General features: G+C 44.6%; 1 protein-coding gene across 1 annotated transcript in view; it reads left to right on the forward strand.

The window, feature by feature from the left end:
• SH3RF3 (SH3 domain containing ring finger 3) overlaps positions 1-15,408 on the forward strand; it is a 270,256-nt gene that overhangs the window by 36,227 nt on the left and 218,621 nt on the right. The window contains exon 2 of the mRNA XM_042810327.1: positions 54-152. Within this exon, the coding sequence (XP_042666261.1) occupies positions 54-152 (99 nt within the window). The remainder of the gene's footprint in view (positions 1-53; positions 153-15,408) is intronic.

Raw genomic sequence — 15,408 nt, forward strand, 5'->3', positions numbered from 1 at the left:
GGTGGGTGGCTTCCGCTGTCGGCTGCTGGTGCTGCGGGCCCGCGTACCCCCAGCCCGCCGCCGCCCCCAGCGCCGTCGCCGCCGCCGCCGCCTCGGCCGCCGCCAGCCTGAGGGAGCTGGCAGCCGCCAGCCGCAGCGCCCTGCTGGGAAAGGTGGGTGCGGGCCGCGCGGAGCGGGCGGGCGGGCAGAGCACGGCGGAGGGCTGTGGGGTTGCCGGCGGGGAGCAGGGCGCTGAGTCCCGGCGACGCTTCCAGCCCCGCTGCCCGGCAGGTGCAGGAGCTGCCGGCTGGCGTTGCCCTCCCGGGAGCGTGGGTCTGCGTGTGAGGTGCGCGGTTTGTTGAAGGGGGGAGCGCTGCAGCGAATGCGGTTATGTTTTAAACCCGCAGTCGAACGCCCGATCTCGCTGCTTTTAAAATCAGTGGCGAGGGCTGCGTCCACTCGGGTGGACAGAGGTCGGTTCCTCCCCGTGTTCCGTATGGCAGAACCCCAAGTGATGTAATTCACTGCCGGACCTCTCCGGGAGACTTCAGAACGGCGACGCTCCCGAAGACAGACGGGGAAGTTTATCTTATCTCTAACGTCATACTTTCAGCGGGTAGATGGGGTTATCCTTGGTCCCGCGGATTGTGTCTGAGCCGTACCTCGGTGCTCAGGCTTCTGCCTCGGGAAGGTCACTGCGGAGATGCCGTGTGAAGTTGTGTCACTGTCGTGAATGTTTCAGTTAATTCATTTCCTATTTTTATCTCCTGCGGAGAACCAACAGAGCTGTCCTGGGGTCTCAAAGTTTTGCCTGCAGGAAATGATGGCAAATGCCACACATTGTTCCGTAAAAACCAATTTTGGAGAGAAACGCGCCCAACAAGACTTCTTGCAGGGCAAAGCCTTTATTACTTTGCTGCGGGCTGCCATCGGCTTCAAGTATTTAATAAAGATTTGTCGAGCTTTAAGAGGAAGCGGGGCAGTGGGATGCCACCCTCTGCTTTTTTGCTTGTGATTTTCAGCTCAGCTATGCTCACTGCTTTGTCACGGCAGACAGCTGTTGTCACCTGGAGGTTCAGTGTCCCCAAATGGCAGTTTGCATTCGGTGGGCTGTTTGGAACATGATGTCCTCATTGCACTGGTACTAGAAGTAGGGGCTGCATCAAAGACTTGTTGCATCTGCAGGGCTCCTGTTGCAGGGTCCTGTGCCCTGAGCAGCGTTTGTGGGCACCTAGCAGCACAGGCTCTGCTTCTCCTGGCTGTTAATCCCAGTTACCGTGGGATGTTGCTGTGGGGAATGCACATATAAAGAGATGCTTTTGGGGAAAACTTACTTGAGAGTAACTTGAGAATGTGAGTACTCTCGGAGAGGTTGAGGTTTTATTATTTCGCCGTAATCAGGATTGCCTGAAGTCACTTCACTAATCCCTATGCCAGTTGTCACGTAGTAAATGATCACACATCCTGTCTTCTCCTTTTCTGACTTTGATTGAACAGCGCTGTGCTGAGCATCACCACTTCTGTGGTGTGTCTGTGTGGGTTGCTATCCATCTGATTTTGGTAGAACGCTAAGTGGCTCATGACCTTAGAATCACATTTTGGCTGCTATGGTTAACAACTGCTGCTTCCATTCACTGGGGTGAGTGGATGCTGCTGGGGGGCTGCGGGGCTGTTTGCACAGCTTCTGATTGAGCTCCCAACTGCACCCTGCAAATCAATGCAGCGTGCTTGATCCTTACAAGGTTCATTACAGGGAGAGAAAGTCTGAACTAATCTGCTTTTAAAAAAAGCAGCAGGGGAGAGTAATCCTCCTCGGAGCTGCTGATACAGCTGATTGCTGAGCTTTCCTGGAGGCAGTGCAGCACCTCTCCTCCCCAGACAGCCACTGGAACAAACATGCCTGCACCGGGCTGGAGCAGAACCGTTTCCTATTCAATCCTGTATAGGTCTGAACTGGGTCCACCTTTTCCGATCCTACATAGAGCTGGGACAGCTTATCTCTCTTGGGGAGAGCTATTGTGGATTCTATCTGTATTTCTGTATTTTTATTTTATTTTTTTCTAGTTTCAGAAATCAGTGTAGATTTGCTGCCTGAGGCTTGAATGCAAATGATAGTGTTTTGCTAATTAATACCTTTCATTTTAATATATAACTGGGGACATACCAATGGGGTTCTGGTTAGGAAGGAGGCTGCTCGTTGCATTGTGCGGTGGCACAGAGCCAAGGTGCTTCCATCAGGCTCTGGTCTTGCAGAGACCCTCACAGTGCTGTTTATTACCATCACACTGGGGATGTGTTTCTGTGAGAATTTCAGTTAACCTTAGAAAGCAGAGCAGAGCCAGCTTCCATGTTGTTATCATGCCCGTGTTTTGCTGTGACACATCTTACACTTGGGGGAAGTCTGCTTTGCAGAGTTGGTATTTCCAAAAACCGATGAACATTGTTTGACACTTCGGCAAAACTCAGAGCTTTGTGTTTCTTTCTCTGGGTTCAGATGGTTCTTTCCCAATAGCTTGGCATGGACTGGGTCTCTCCAGAGTGCTGAAATGTGGAATGAGAGGAGCTGGGAATGATCTGCAGCTGAAAGAGTTGTCCAAGGCCAACCTTCAGCAGTACTTAAGAAGTACTGCAGGTGCTCTAAGGCACATGGCACACACCTTAAGCATGAGAGGTCTGGAAGTGGTGTATCCCCGCAACTTTGGGCTTGAAGGATACTTGTGATTGTCCTGATCTTCAGTGACGTGTGCCCTTGCTAAGCCTGTCAGCCTTCCAGTGCCTGTCTCAGCCTGTAAAAACAGTTGTTTCTACACTATATCTTTTGGGATGCTCACCTTAAAGATACTATGCAAATGCAGAGTATGGTTATAGATTTATAAAAGGGTCTGAAAGCTGAAAGAGTGCAGCAGAAGGATGAGGGGAAGAAAATCCAGAAGCTGTTAGAGTGGCCACCCCTGGGGATAACACAGGAGGCTGAGAGTGGTTTATAATGGTAGTCGCTTTACACACAAGGTTGTAATTTATTGGCTTCTCTGTTTCCATTACCACTGTAGAACCGCTGGGGGAATTCAGGTTCTGTCAAAGTGAATGGCTCCCTCGGACTGCTGAGGCATTATGGTAAATCTGAGTTCCTTACTGAGCGAGTTTTATTTTTTTTAACAATTGTTGGAGTGTATCACTTTGAATCTTTCAGGAGTTCTCAAGATCAGATAGACAGCTAAATGCGTGCAAGTCTTTATCAATTTCCTCACAAACCGGTCGTCTTCCACTCCAGGTGCAAAGCTTACTGCTTGCTTGCTTCATATATAACCTGAGAGCAGTGTTTGTGTAACAAAGCAACAGGCCTTAAAAAGCAGAGCTGTGTCTCCATTTCCCCAGAAGAGACATGGCCGAAGTGTCAGAGTTAGATGAGGTGCGCTCCCAGCAGGTGGGACAGGTGGCAGCGAGGGGCGGCATAAGGGAAATGCAGTGTTAGCACAGTGACAGAGATGCTGTGCTCTGCCTTTCACTGGGTGCTTCTCCCACCTTGGATATGTGCAGAACTGTTTTGCTGCCTCAGGTGAAAGGCTGCAGTTTGCTAGCCCAGGAGGAAGGTTCTGAATCCTTAGCCTCACAAGTAGAGGGAGCAGTGCTGGTTTGTTACTCAGTGTTTCAGAAATTGCCTAAAAGAGGTATCAAGCCATTGCTTTTTATGAGAGCACTGTCCTGTCCTGTACTGTCTATTTTTAAGGTTATAGTGGGATCACTGTGGAGTAGAAGCTGTGGAAATTTTTCACTGCAGTATTTTCTTACTGTAGCCCCTTTCTATTATGTGAAGATCTCACTCTGGGTTATACAAAGAGAAGCAGATGAGGTCTTGCATTTATATGCATGTATATCCATTGCAGGCACCAGTGGGCTGAGAGGATGCATTGTCAGGGGCAGAAGAGAATCCTGAACTTGACTTTCTAATGACCAGGTTTCTGTTGGAGTTTCACACTTGTTAGCAATGCACAACATGAAGTAGACATACCTTAATTTTACTTTTTCTCTCAGGTATATCTTTTTCTGGTTTTGTTGGCTAATGGTTGAGCTTTCTCACCAGCTGTCCAAGCAGTACTTCCAAGTATGCGTTCTAGGTATCAAGGTCTCTGATTTTGAGATAGGTTTGTTGTTTTTTTTTTTGTCTTACAGATGATTAAAAAATGTGTTTTAATGCACGAGATTACCAAGGCCACTAAAGGGTATTGCAAAGAGAGTAACAAAGAGTTTTAAAATACCAGCAGTTAAGACTTTCATCACAGAAGTGAGAGAGCATAGGAGAGGGGACTGCAGAGGAGCTAAACCAAATACATTCAAGATTCACTGAGCTCTTAGTTTTTCAGCCATACTGCCATTTGCAGGTGTCACCTTGATGCCCATTACACTTTAGAGAAATGCAATGCTTACCTAACACTGGGCATTACTGTTAGCTTCTACTTGCAAGCAAGAGAATCACAGAATCACAGAACTGTAAGGGCTGGAGGGGACCTCTGGATATTGAGTCCAACCCCCCTCCAAAGCAGGCTTCCTATGGCAGACTGCACAGGTAGGCACTCAGACAGGTCTTGAATATCTCCAGAGGAGAATCCGCAAGTCAACCTGTTCCAGTGCCCAAGAGAGAACGTGTGGTAGACCTGATGTGCCCATGGGGTGACAGTGCCAACCTTTAGGGCTTTCCTTCACGTTCCTGGGTGGGCAGCAGTAGCTCAGGCACACATGGGAGAGCCCAGGGACTGTGTTTAGGGCATTGTGCCACCAGCCCTAGTAATGCATGTCAGCATAGCATGCCTTCAGTGCCTCCTCTTGCCATCAAATGTGGATGCTAAGTTTAATCTCTGCACGTCATCCCTCTGAGTGTTTCATGGATGGTGAGAGCACGTAGAGTGTGACAGTTTCTGGAGTTCAGCAGCTGTTTGCTCAGAGAGAGAATGTACAAACTGATGAGAGTATTACCCTGTGCATATTTGAATTCTGGCAGGTTTTGCCCAGCTCCCCTCAATGCAGTTTGCTTCTTGGGAGGCTGCTGTGTTCCTGAGGCCAAGGGCTGATGGCTGCTCGGGCAGGACGCAGGGTCCTGGTGGGTAGGCCCACATAGGTCCCAGCTGCAATGTGTGCTCTCTGATTCGCACATGTGAGCTGCCATACTAACGTGTAGTTATTCTGTAGGGGCTGGGAAGATCTTTTCTTAGAGCCTGGAGTTATTTTAGTGTGCTGTCTCAAAACTTCAGGCTAATTATCTGATTGCTGTTCCAAACTGAACAGTGTGCCTGGAGCTTTCCCTACAGTTTCACAACTTTCTTCAGTGTTTCAAGCTATATCTGTTAAGAAGCAGTGCTGACACTGCTTAAGTTTCAGATGAACCTCCAATTCCCTTTTGCACTCCCGTGACCTGCCTGTAATATCTGTGACTATGGGAAGCTACTTCCTTCTTAAGTCAGAAATCATTCTCTTGGAAGCCTCTCCTTAACCTATAAAAGGCCGTTAATAATGACTGTTTCATTCTAATATCTCTAAGGATTGTAATTTCTGACTTCTGTATTGAATTTGTTCAGTTTTTGGAGGCTTGGTGACTTCTGCACAGTAAAACTCTCCGGGATGCTCGGCTTTCCAGTAGTCCCCCATCGCATAGAGGCTGAATTCTATCTAGTATTTTCAGTGCAGTCTTGTTAAAATCTGATATTTTACAACAGGTTTCCCCTGTCTGGGGCAAGCTGTCATGGGAAGAACCCAAGATTAGTCCTAATAGGACATGAGAGCCGGGACGAAGATAAACTGCGGGATTTGAGAAAGCTGCCTGACCTTGGCCTCGCCCCAGCTCCCACAGCAGCTGCATGCCTGCAGCTGGGAGCAGGACAGAGCTGTGCCAGCTGCGGGCTCCTCCTCAGCCCTGCACCGTGCCAGCCTGCTGCCTGGTCCTGAGCTGGAAAATAGCCATCTGGACCATTGTGTGAAAGGGAAAGTAAAGATGTAAAAAAAAAACAAGCAAAGGGAAGTGGAAAAAATTAAGAAAATGTCTCACTGGTACATCTCAGAGCTGGGCTTGGAAGCAAAGCCTCTCTGTTTACCACCCCCTGATCCTCTTTCTTCCACTGGTTTAGGTTCCTCTTACTGCCTGAATGTTCTCCTGGCAGCACAGGGCAGCAGGAGATTGCTGCTGTGCTCTCTCTGCTTGGCTCCAGTGCCACGCTCTTCAGCAGCAGTGTTAAACTTGCTTGTTAGCTTTTCTTTGAGGAAAGTACTGCTTCTGTTGACAGAGAACTCATGATGGACCTTTAAAATTGAGGAGCTTTAAAAACGCCCCACAGTGTATAGTTTAATCTAATAGTCCTTGCGTGTAATGTGATCATTTTTATTGATACGTGCACATGGAATGCTTTTCAGCCCAGGGGAAGGACAGAAGGAAGGAATATTGCTTTGGGTATTAAAAAGACATTTTGTTTTTAAAAGTCGAGAGAAAAATGTGAAACATCTGAAATGAAGAGCACTGTCTGCCCAGCCTTTTGAGTGCAGCTCAGATGAGCTCCACAGCATTCACAGCGCACGCTGTCTGTGCACACCCAAACTCCAGCAGTCCACAACTAAGGGCAGCAGCCACTGCCCTTTTCCTCATGCCTGCCGTTAGCTGCTTTTTCTCTTTCTCTTCTCATGCATTGCAGCCTATGTGCAAGTGACACAAGTGTTTGCACAGCCACATGCTGAAAAATGGCCCAGGATGGGCAGCGCAACATCTGCCCTTGCTCTGCTTCTCTGCTGGGGTCGTGGGCTCGGTTGGAGTGCCCTGCAGTGCTGGCTTTGGTGAGAGGCAGCTGCAGGAGGCACTGATCAGGCTGCGTGGGACTGTGCACTTTGGCCACAGCAGTAGTGTAATGTTACTCGACACAGAGGTGGGAAGGATATTCTGATTGCTGAGACAATGCCATGGTGCAAAGCTTGGTCCTGTTGTCTGGTGTGCCTTATGGATCAGGGTCAGCGGGGTTTGTTCCTCTAATTGGCTGATATCTGGAATATGATTTACCCCACAAGTGACACTGGTTTTGTGTATGGTGAATGAGTGTACAGAATTGGTAATTATGAGAGGAGGTTGTTTCTTACCCGATGCTTGAAGTGCCTCTCCACTGCTACAGCAACAGGAGGGAGAGCCTGATTATTCAGGCAAGTTAATTTTATTCCCAAGATTTTTTTTTAAATCTGATATTCCAATATGAATTTGCCATTGCTAATTTTAGAATGGTCTGCTTGCAGAAGATAACAAATCCCAGTTTTAGATGAAATAAAAAATATTTTAACAGGAGGTTGACTAGATTGTTATCAAAATGCTAATGATCAGTTCTCCTGCAGCCTCAGTTATTTTCAGAGGGAAGACTACAATGGACACATCATCTGAATAAGATTGATTTTAATATGTATTACTATCTCATTAAGCTGTTAAAGTCTCTCCCCTTCTGGACAGAGGTTCATTATGTGCTGCAGCTGATGCATCATCATCATGGGCTTAGGTACAAGATGGGCAGACTGTGAGAGAGAGATCTGAAGTTTTGAGTGCGTTGTATGGGTGAAGACACCATGGTCCAGACCACAAAGAAAGTGGAACTGCTGTGCCTGGTGTGTTGTGTCCTGACTGCCTTCTTGTTGACAGCCAAACGTCAGCCAAATCCAGGCACTATCGTATTTACTTTACTAAATGATATTTGTAGTAAATATTGTTGAACATGCTTGCTTGTGGATTAATTTCAGGCTAATTCAAATCAAAATCTCCTTGGTGAGTTACAGTAAAAAGATACGATTTTATGAATTTACTTTTTAATTTCTAATTTCATTTTGAAACAGCTTCTAACAGACTGCCTGTTTTATTGGCTGCCTTCTTGCATGTATACAAGTGCTTTCGTTGCAGTTTGTTTCAGGTTTGCGGTGTTGTCATCCCTGTAAGCAAATCAGTATGTTTTCATTGTAGTTGATAGTAATAATTTATGTGTTTTTAATTATTTTAACCCAGTAAAGTAGAAGGAGGTAGACAACTGACTTCATTTTGCATATGTTTATCTGTGAATAAGATGCACACACGCAAAAGTAGATATGTATGTGTGTGTGTACTAAATATATATCCCAGAATTTATAGTTTTTTGACAGAAAAGGATCTTTTCTGCATTCTTGTCTCTCTATGCATGCAGTAGAGTGGGTTGTGCAGTACTGTCACCACGTGATGAACATGGGTGCATCGACAACCTGTTCCTGCACACCCTAAGTATAGATCTACGCTTGTCATGTGACTGGGCTGCTTTCCTGAGCCACTCCTGTGCCCCATGCTCATGTATACATGGATCCCACTGCTGTTTCGCCTTTTTTTCCAGTGATGGAGTCCCACTTGGATGGGAAAAAGTGAAAATCATAGGCTGAAGCCCCAGCAGCACTGGGGCTGGGCACTGGTTTATCTGCTGTCCCTTGCAGAATTCAGTCAGCAGCTTTCCTCCAAAATCCCTTTATTTTGCATGCTTCTCTTCTAACGCACATAATAGCAAAGCCTTTGGAGAATACAGTCATATGTATGTGTCATAAGATAGAGTAAAATAATAACTGACAACCATGAGATGAATTTTTTTTTTGTTTCTTGTTTTCTTCTGGGTAGGTCACAGTGGAAAACATCTGATTGTTTACATTTCACAGTCATGCAGCAGTGTAAGATCAGAGTCAGTTGTATCTTCTGAATAATGAAAAATGGACACATTCTAAACTGTAGTTTTGAGCTATGTTGTGGAGAGGAAAACTTTATTTTGAGCTAGCTTGTGTTTGACTTGTTCCAACAAACATGGGACTTCCTTTTGTATGCGGTCAGTTTCACTTTTATCAGGGTATATGTTTCCATGTTGGGGCTATCACTATTAAAATAATTTAGCACACTTTAAGTAAAGATCTGAGCAGGGTTCAGCATATGTAATAACACTGTGAGGACAGGGAGAGGTCATTTTGTGCTTATTAACAAACAGCAACTCAGCAGCCAGAGCTGAACGGACATCTCCCACTCATCCCAAGCCTTGAAAACCAGGAAATCAGTGGTTACAGGGGAAGGTTCATGCCTTCCTCCCTTTGTCTCACAACAGCTCACTGAAATACAGAGGTGTGGAAAGCCACGGGTCTTTTTCTTTTCAGTTTCTCTGCTTCTAGTGTTTGTTTCATATTAGCTTGCTTGAGCCTCCGTTGCTAAGCATTGTTTTAGCCTTTTCTCTAAGAAGAGCAACAAGCAGTTTCAAGAGTGGTTGCATTAATCTCCAAAATAGAATTACAGAACCACAGAGTCCTCTAGCTTGGAGAAGATCACCAAGTAGAACCATCAACCTGACAGCAGGTCAGAGTGGGTCAGGTTGCCCCATTACTAAACTGGGTCTCTTAATGCCATGTCCACATGCCTGGATCCTTGGCATATATCTGATATGTATAATCACATGTATCTGCATGTATTGTAGCCCACTTTGCAGAGCCCGTCCTTCAGGCAGGTGTTGTCACTGCTGCCTGTGCAGTAGGTGCAGAGCAGGCTGAAGAAGATGGCGGCCCTTACATGTGGGGACTGAAATGGCGCCGGCACTGTTGGTGGTCAGGGACCCTGGGAGTGGGCCGTGCTGGGCGGTGGCTGTGGTGACTGTATGGCATTTAGTCATGCCGAGAGGTCTCATGTCCTGCGAGAGACAAGGGAGGATCATTCTGGATGCTTTGTTTCCTGTGGGAGTAGGTCTTGTGCGATGGCTTCATCTTAAAAGTATGTGGGAAGCATTTACGGAGGATTTGCCCTGGCTATGCTGCTACTTGGAACTGTTGAGTGTAGTCTGTAAGATTTGATGAGTGCCTTCGAAGCTGTTTAGAGCTAGTGTTGCACTCTCAGCAAGCTGGAGACCCCAGAGTTTTCTGGTGGACATATTAGATTCCATGACTGTGATCTTTCTCACCATTACAGTGAAGTGCATTGTGCTGGGGCCCGTCTGTTATGGAGGTAAAACTCTGGACTCACCTTGCTGTGGGCACTCTATACACAGGCTTCCACCCTCAGGTGCCCGGAGATGACAAGGAAAGGGGCATGTTTTTTTTTTGTTATTACTGAGCTGACATTAGAAGAGTTGGAGCCCACCTGCAAAATGAGACACTGTGGGGAACTGGCTGAAGTTGGGGTTCCTCAGTTACTCTGATGCTTTCTATGAACGTGCACTTCCTTTGCGAGTCAACTCATGACTGAAAAACGAGAGGTTGCAAGCAGTGATGCCAGCTCCCCACATCAGTGATGCCTTCCCTGTACTGGTGGGATAAACAGAAGCCAAACACACAGCAAAAGATGTGGCCAGCCTGAAATTGTCTCAATGCTGTGGAAACCCTGAATGACTGGTGGCAAGTAGATAAAGGCCAGTGAGTAAAGGTATTTTTTTTTCTTGTTTGTTTGTTTTTTTTCTGAAGAGCTTCCTGGCTCATTAATAGCATTGGAAGGTGCTTCTGTTGGCAACATTTAACTTTTACAAGTTGCATGGCTGCAGACCCAAGAAAGCAGTTGTGTGTTGCCCTTTGTCATGTTCGTTGTTCAGTAGCTTTGTCCAATGAACTTTGCATAAACACCATTTTGTTTTTCACAGCTTTTTTTTTAAGTGATTAATGAAGGAAAGTGAGTAATCTGCTACTTGGCAGCGTTGCCAGGCATGTGGTGAGAGAGCAAAAGTCTCTCTTTGTAGTGTAGTAGAAAGGATGAATCAATTTCTTTTTTTCTTTTCATTTCCACTTCCTCTTTTCCTCTATCCTCACAGCCCCAAAGGACTGCAGATTTCCAAGATAAGTGTGAAGGAACTGTGATGCCCAAACTGTTCGCAGGGACACAGGAGAGCCTTGGGGACCACGTGTTTCCCAGGATCATGACTGAGTTCCTGTGGGAGGTGTGAGAAGTCAGTACTACAAGCAGCGATACTGTGGCACCTCTGCAGACCCATTTTGTTGGAGAAGTATAATTCCTAGAGAGGCAAACTTGAAGAATGGGATTTGGCTGGCTTCGTTTCACTGACTCGGTGTAAATATTATTCAAAGTGCTGATTCAAGTGCAGAGTAGTCACTCTGTTGCTTTGCTTTGACTCTGCCCCATGTTCTGATTTTGGCTCTGTGTGCAATGAGCAAGTTGGGCATTTCCCTCTTGTTTATTCCCACTCCTTCCATGCCAGTTTTCCCTTGGCATTGTCCTCCTGCCTGTCTCTGTCCCCTCTGAATGCCAGAAGTGTCTTTGCACAGGGATGTGCTCTTGAGCTCCTTCTCAGCCATCCCACAACCCTCCTGCTCCTCTTATATGTGAGCAGCATCAGGGCAGAGGTGCACCAGAGAAATGGCACAGAAAACAGGACCTAGCAGACACAGCCACAGGCAGAGAAAAGTAAACATTGCAAACCACATGTATTTGTGTTTTGAAAGGTTACAGTAGCTTGAGAGGAACGCTGCTGTTGATTCCTTAGTCGTCTTGATACAGTGAGGATGCTTTAAGGAAGATTTCATTTTCATGTTGGAGTGTTTCTTTGGGTATACTACTTCCAAATTGAATACAGAAATTGAATACAGAGTCATTCTCACGTCTTTATTTCATTGCAGCTTTGCTAGAGGAGCTCTTCTGATTTGTGGAAAGGTTTAGAGTGGAAAAATTGTTCAACATCCTAAGTATAGTCTCATACTTAATGGATTGTTTTAATTTCCCAGTAGAGATACTCTGTTTCTGAGCAGTGATAGTAGAATCTTGACCTTAAGTTACAGTTTCATTCTTTAATAAATATAGTTATCTTACTTAATATCTCTAAACACCACATAATGCTTTATAGAAAACAGTATCAGTGTTGCTTTTTGGGATGAGAAACTAAAGCACAGAGAGGCTTGCTAGCATTAGGGTGGAGATGGACCGAGATTGCATGACCTTAGGCTCCAGGCACTGCTGCTGTGACCCTTGATGTCCTCAAGGTCTTGTCGTCATTCATGTGTTTGGAAGAGGCGTAACAGGCATTTCACAACAGGTCTTGCTGTGATGATTTTCACCTACTCCACTGTGTACTACAGCTCTGTTTGGCCTACATCCAAATTTAGTTTCTTCAGTTATTGAAATTGTTCCCTTCTTCAGCTTCCTAATACTAAAATGCTGTAAAATTAACTGGAAGGCAACTATTATGTTCCCTATTTCTTTCTTTTGTCTTCACATTCTGGATGTTTTTTGTTTGCACGTGTTTATTTTTCCTTTGCTTATTTTCTCTTTTATTGCATCTATGAAGCTTTTGTTCTACATTTTTATGTCACTTGACATATCAGAGAAGCCAAGTAAAACCTTTCTCATTGCTGCTTCAAGTTGAAAACTACTTTTTATGCTGAACAATAATTGTATTATAAGGGAGCCTGATGTGCCCTCAGTGCCATTACAATATGTTGAATAAAAGGTAATTTAATGGAAACAGTGGAGTATTTGAAAGTTCACTCTATGCAAATTGGATTTTTGCCTTCTATTATTTACATTACACCTTATTCATATTTAAGGCCATGGGGATTATCATCTGCCTTAATGGCTTTATTTAATAAAGACTTTAGGATCTAGCACAGGCTTCAGTCTGTTATCAGGATTTCAATTAACTAGCTTTGCCTTCGGTTGCTCCATAAATCCTATAAATACATCTAAATAATTAATTTGCTTTCACTGGATGGTAGTGGCTACTCTGAAATATAGCTGCTACATACGTAGCTATTAAATGACACAACTGTGCTCCTAACTCATTTTATTATTTTGTCAAAGCATCATAACTATAATGTTCTGCTGTTAAGGTGAACAGCTAGACCATGATCAGCATCCCATGGTAAAAGACCTCATAGAAGAACCTGAGTTGTGGCTGAGGACCTTTGGAATTAGTTTACAAGTGCACCTTGAATTCTGGGAGGAGAGAATGGAAACAGGTGGGTACCACAGATGAATGTACCCCCTAATGGGGTGCCTTGGGTTGTGACTGAATATGATGTGAACCAGAGGCTGGATGAGGGTGGTTGCAGGGTGGAGGAGTGATCATTAACACAGGGAACTGTGGGCTGCGTTATGGCCAGGTAGCACAGGCAACCCTGGAGCTCACCCATTTGCAGGGGGCTGTGCCCCCTGCCTGGGGTCTCTGTCCACATGCAGTGAGACTCTGCAAATTTAACTAGTCAGTGGTTGCCCTGAAAGAAGCAGAACAGAATAGAAATTGGCAGCTGTGCAGAAGTGCTGTTGATCCGAGATCTCTTCCAAGTAGCTCTGGCTGACTCACGTCCTGAAGACCTTTGCAGTCAGATTTAAAACTGCTGCAACATTTAAAGCTTTGAAAATATTCTTCACCTATCAGTGTGTGATTAACTGAGCGTATGAACTCGAAGGGAAACATAATATTTATTAAACGCAGTTTACTTTAGTCATTTTGGCATTTGATAGGCAAAGATTATGCATTTTTCCCAGGAGCTACGTTAATAATTTCAGCATGATAACTTTAATTTTAAAAAGCACTTTTCTTGGTTTAGGGAGGGTTGTTCGTGCCTGTGTACAAGTAGAGCTTTAATTAAAATTTTTTCTCTCCATTATTTCAGAAGTTTAAAATGCACTTTCTGCCCCGTGAGACAAAAAGATGAGTTAAATTTACAGTGCTAAAAGGGTTAATGTGTGAAAATGAAAACATTCAAGGCTGCCTTAGTGACAGCTTCATTGTGTTGGCAAAAGAAAAAGATGAAACACAGCCACAATTTACTTTCCTTGCTATATAATGATTTGTTTTATATTACTGTGAGAATTCATTCTATATCCAGAGAAAATGGAAAGCATTGAAATGGTGATACTGCCTCTGTTGAGTACACAGTTTGGTTCTCCTCAGTGGTAATGGGAGGACGGTTGGACTAGATGATCTTGCAGGTCATTTCCAACCTTGTGATTCTATGATTCTATGAGTTTTGAATGTGCTGATTGGTGCCTTTTGAGAAGCTTCCGATAGAGGATGCTGCTCTTCACTTTTAGATTTCTTCCTGGTCCTCATGGAAGTCCTGAAAGAGAAGATACCTGGTTTTGTGAGGAAGGTCTAAGCAGCTGAAATGCAGTCCCTGCCCTTTGGTGCTTATTGTAGCAGATAAAATATGGGGGAGTTCTCCATGAGTTTGTCCAGCATGGGAACCAGAACCAGTGCTCTTAGATACGTCTGCCAGGGGAAAATAGGTTGTGTTTAGCAAGTTCACAAAATATTGATTGTTTAGTACAGGTTGTTCATCCATGCTAGCAGAGGTTATTACCAGTGTTAGTGAACCAATGAGTAAACGATTGGATGAGAGTTTGCTTTATTTCCCATAGACTCCTGCAAGTTTTCCTGCAAATATTTTTCTACAAATCTGAAAAATGTTTCCTCTAACAGATGTTACTGTTTATAGGACAGTTACATTAAAAACATAACTTGGGTGTATATCAGTGCTTGCCTGGAGTAAACTCCACCCATACAGTTCACAGTCCTTTGGAAAAGCCAGAAGGGACACCAACATTGTGTCTCTCATCTAAACCTGTGTTTAAGGATGCTGTAATTATTTCTTGGGAGATGTTCATTTATGTCTGCCAGTCCTGTTAAAAGCCTCCCAAAAAGTCAGGAGCAAACAAAACAATATTCTGCTGCTTTCTTGGGTTTCCTATGGTAGTGCTTTTGATGGGTTTGTCACCTTTCCCTCTGACAGGGCTAGGATTTGACTCCCAGAAGTTCTGAGCTGGACCTGTAGCCCTTAAATATTATGTGTATAAGTAGTGAAGGTCATCTGCTAGCTACCTGATGGCAAAGTGGCTCCTGCAACAAGGAGAGCAAAGAAGAAAGAGTGCAAATGCTATAATGCAAAACTTATATTTTTCTTAGAAGATTGATTGCAAGCGCTCAGGCTGTAAAGAAAGAAATGTTGCTCTCACTTGAACTCAAACTTAATTATTGTTTCTGCAGATGGAAAACTAATGTTCATGACAGAGTTCAGTGCTAGAGGAACACTGCCTCAGAATGAAACTTTGGTTTTCTTATTTTATTTCAGTATAAGACATTGTTATTTTACCCTTGCAAAATAACCAACGTTCCTGATAGGAAATTGTTGGTCTGTTAAGATAAACAAAGTCATCTGTAGCTAATGTGAATGGTCTTTTGCTTCTTCTGTACAACGCATGCAAATCTCTTTCTTGGCTCTTCCGTCAGTCTGGTTCTCTCATCTGTGCCCATGGAAAGGCCCTGGCTTAATTCCTTCTGAATCATATTCTGTTTGTCTCATTTCCTATTGCAGTGATTAAAGCTGAGGTGGGCATACACAGGCTGTAACTTCTATGCATAGGCTTGCTAAGCTGAAGTATGTGCTATTAAAATTTCTGCTATCTGTTTAATGCTCTAAAACCTGCTAGGTGGG

The sequence above is a fragment of the Centrocercus urophasianus genome, unplaced genomic scaffold, assembly GCF_019232065.1.
Source record: "Centrocercus urophasianus isolate 14NV4802_14NV808 unplaced genomic scaffold, USGS_Curo_1.0 seq_12, whole genome shotgun sequence".
Classification (NCBI taxonomy): Eukaryota; Metazoa; Chordata; class Aves; order Galliformes; family Phasianidae; genus Centrocercus; species Centrocercus urophasianus.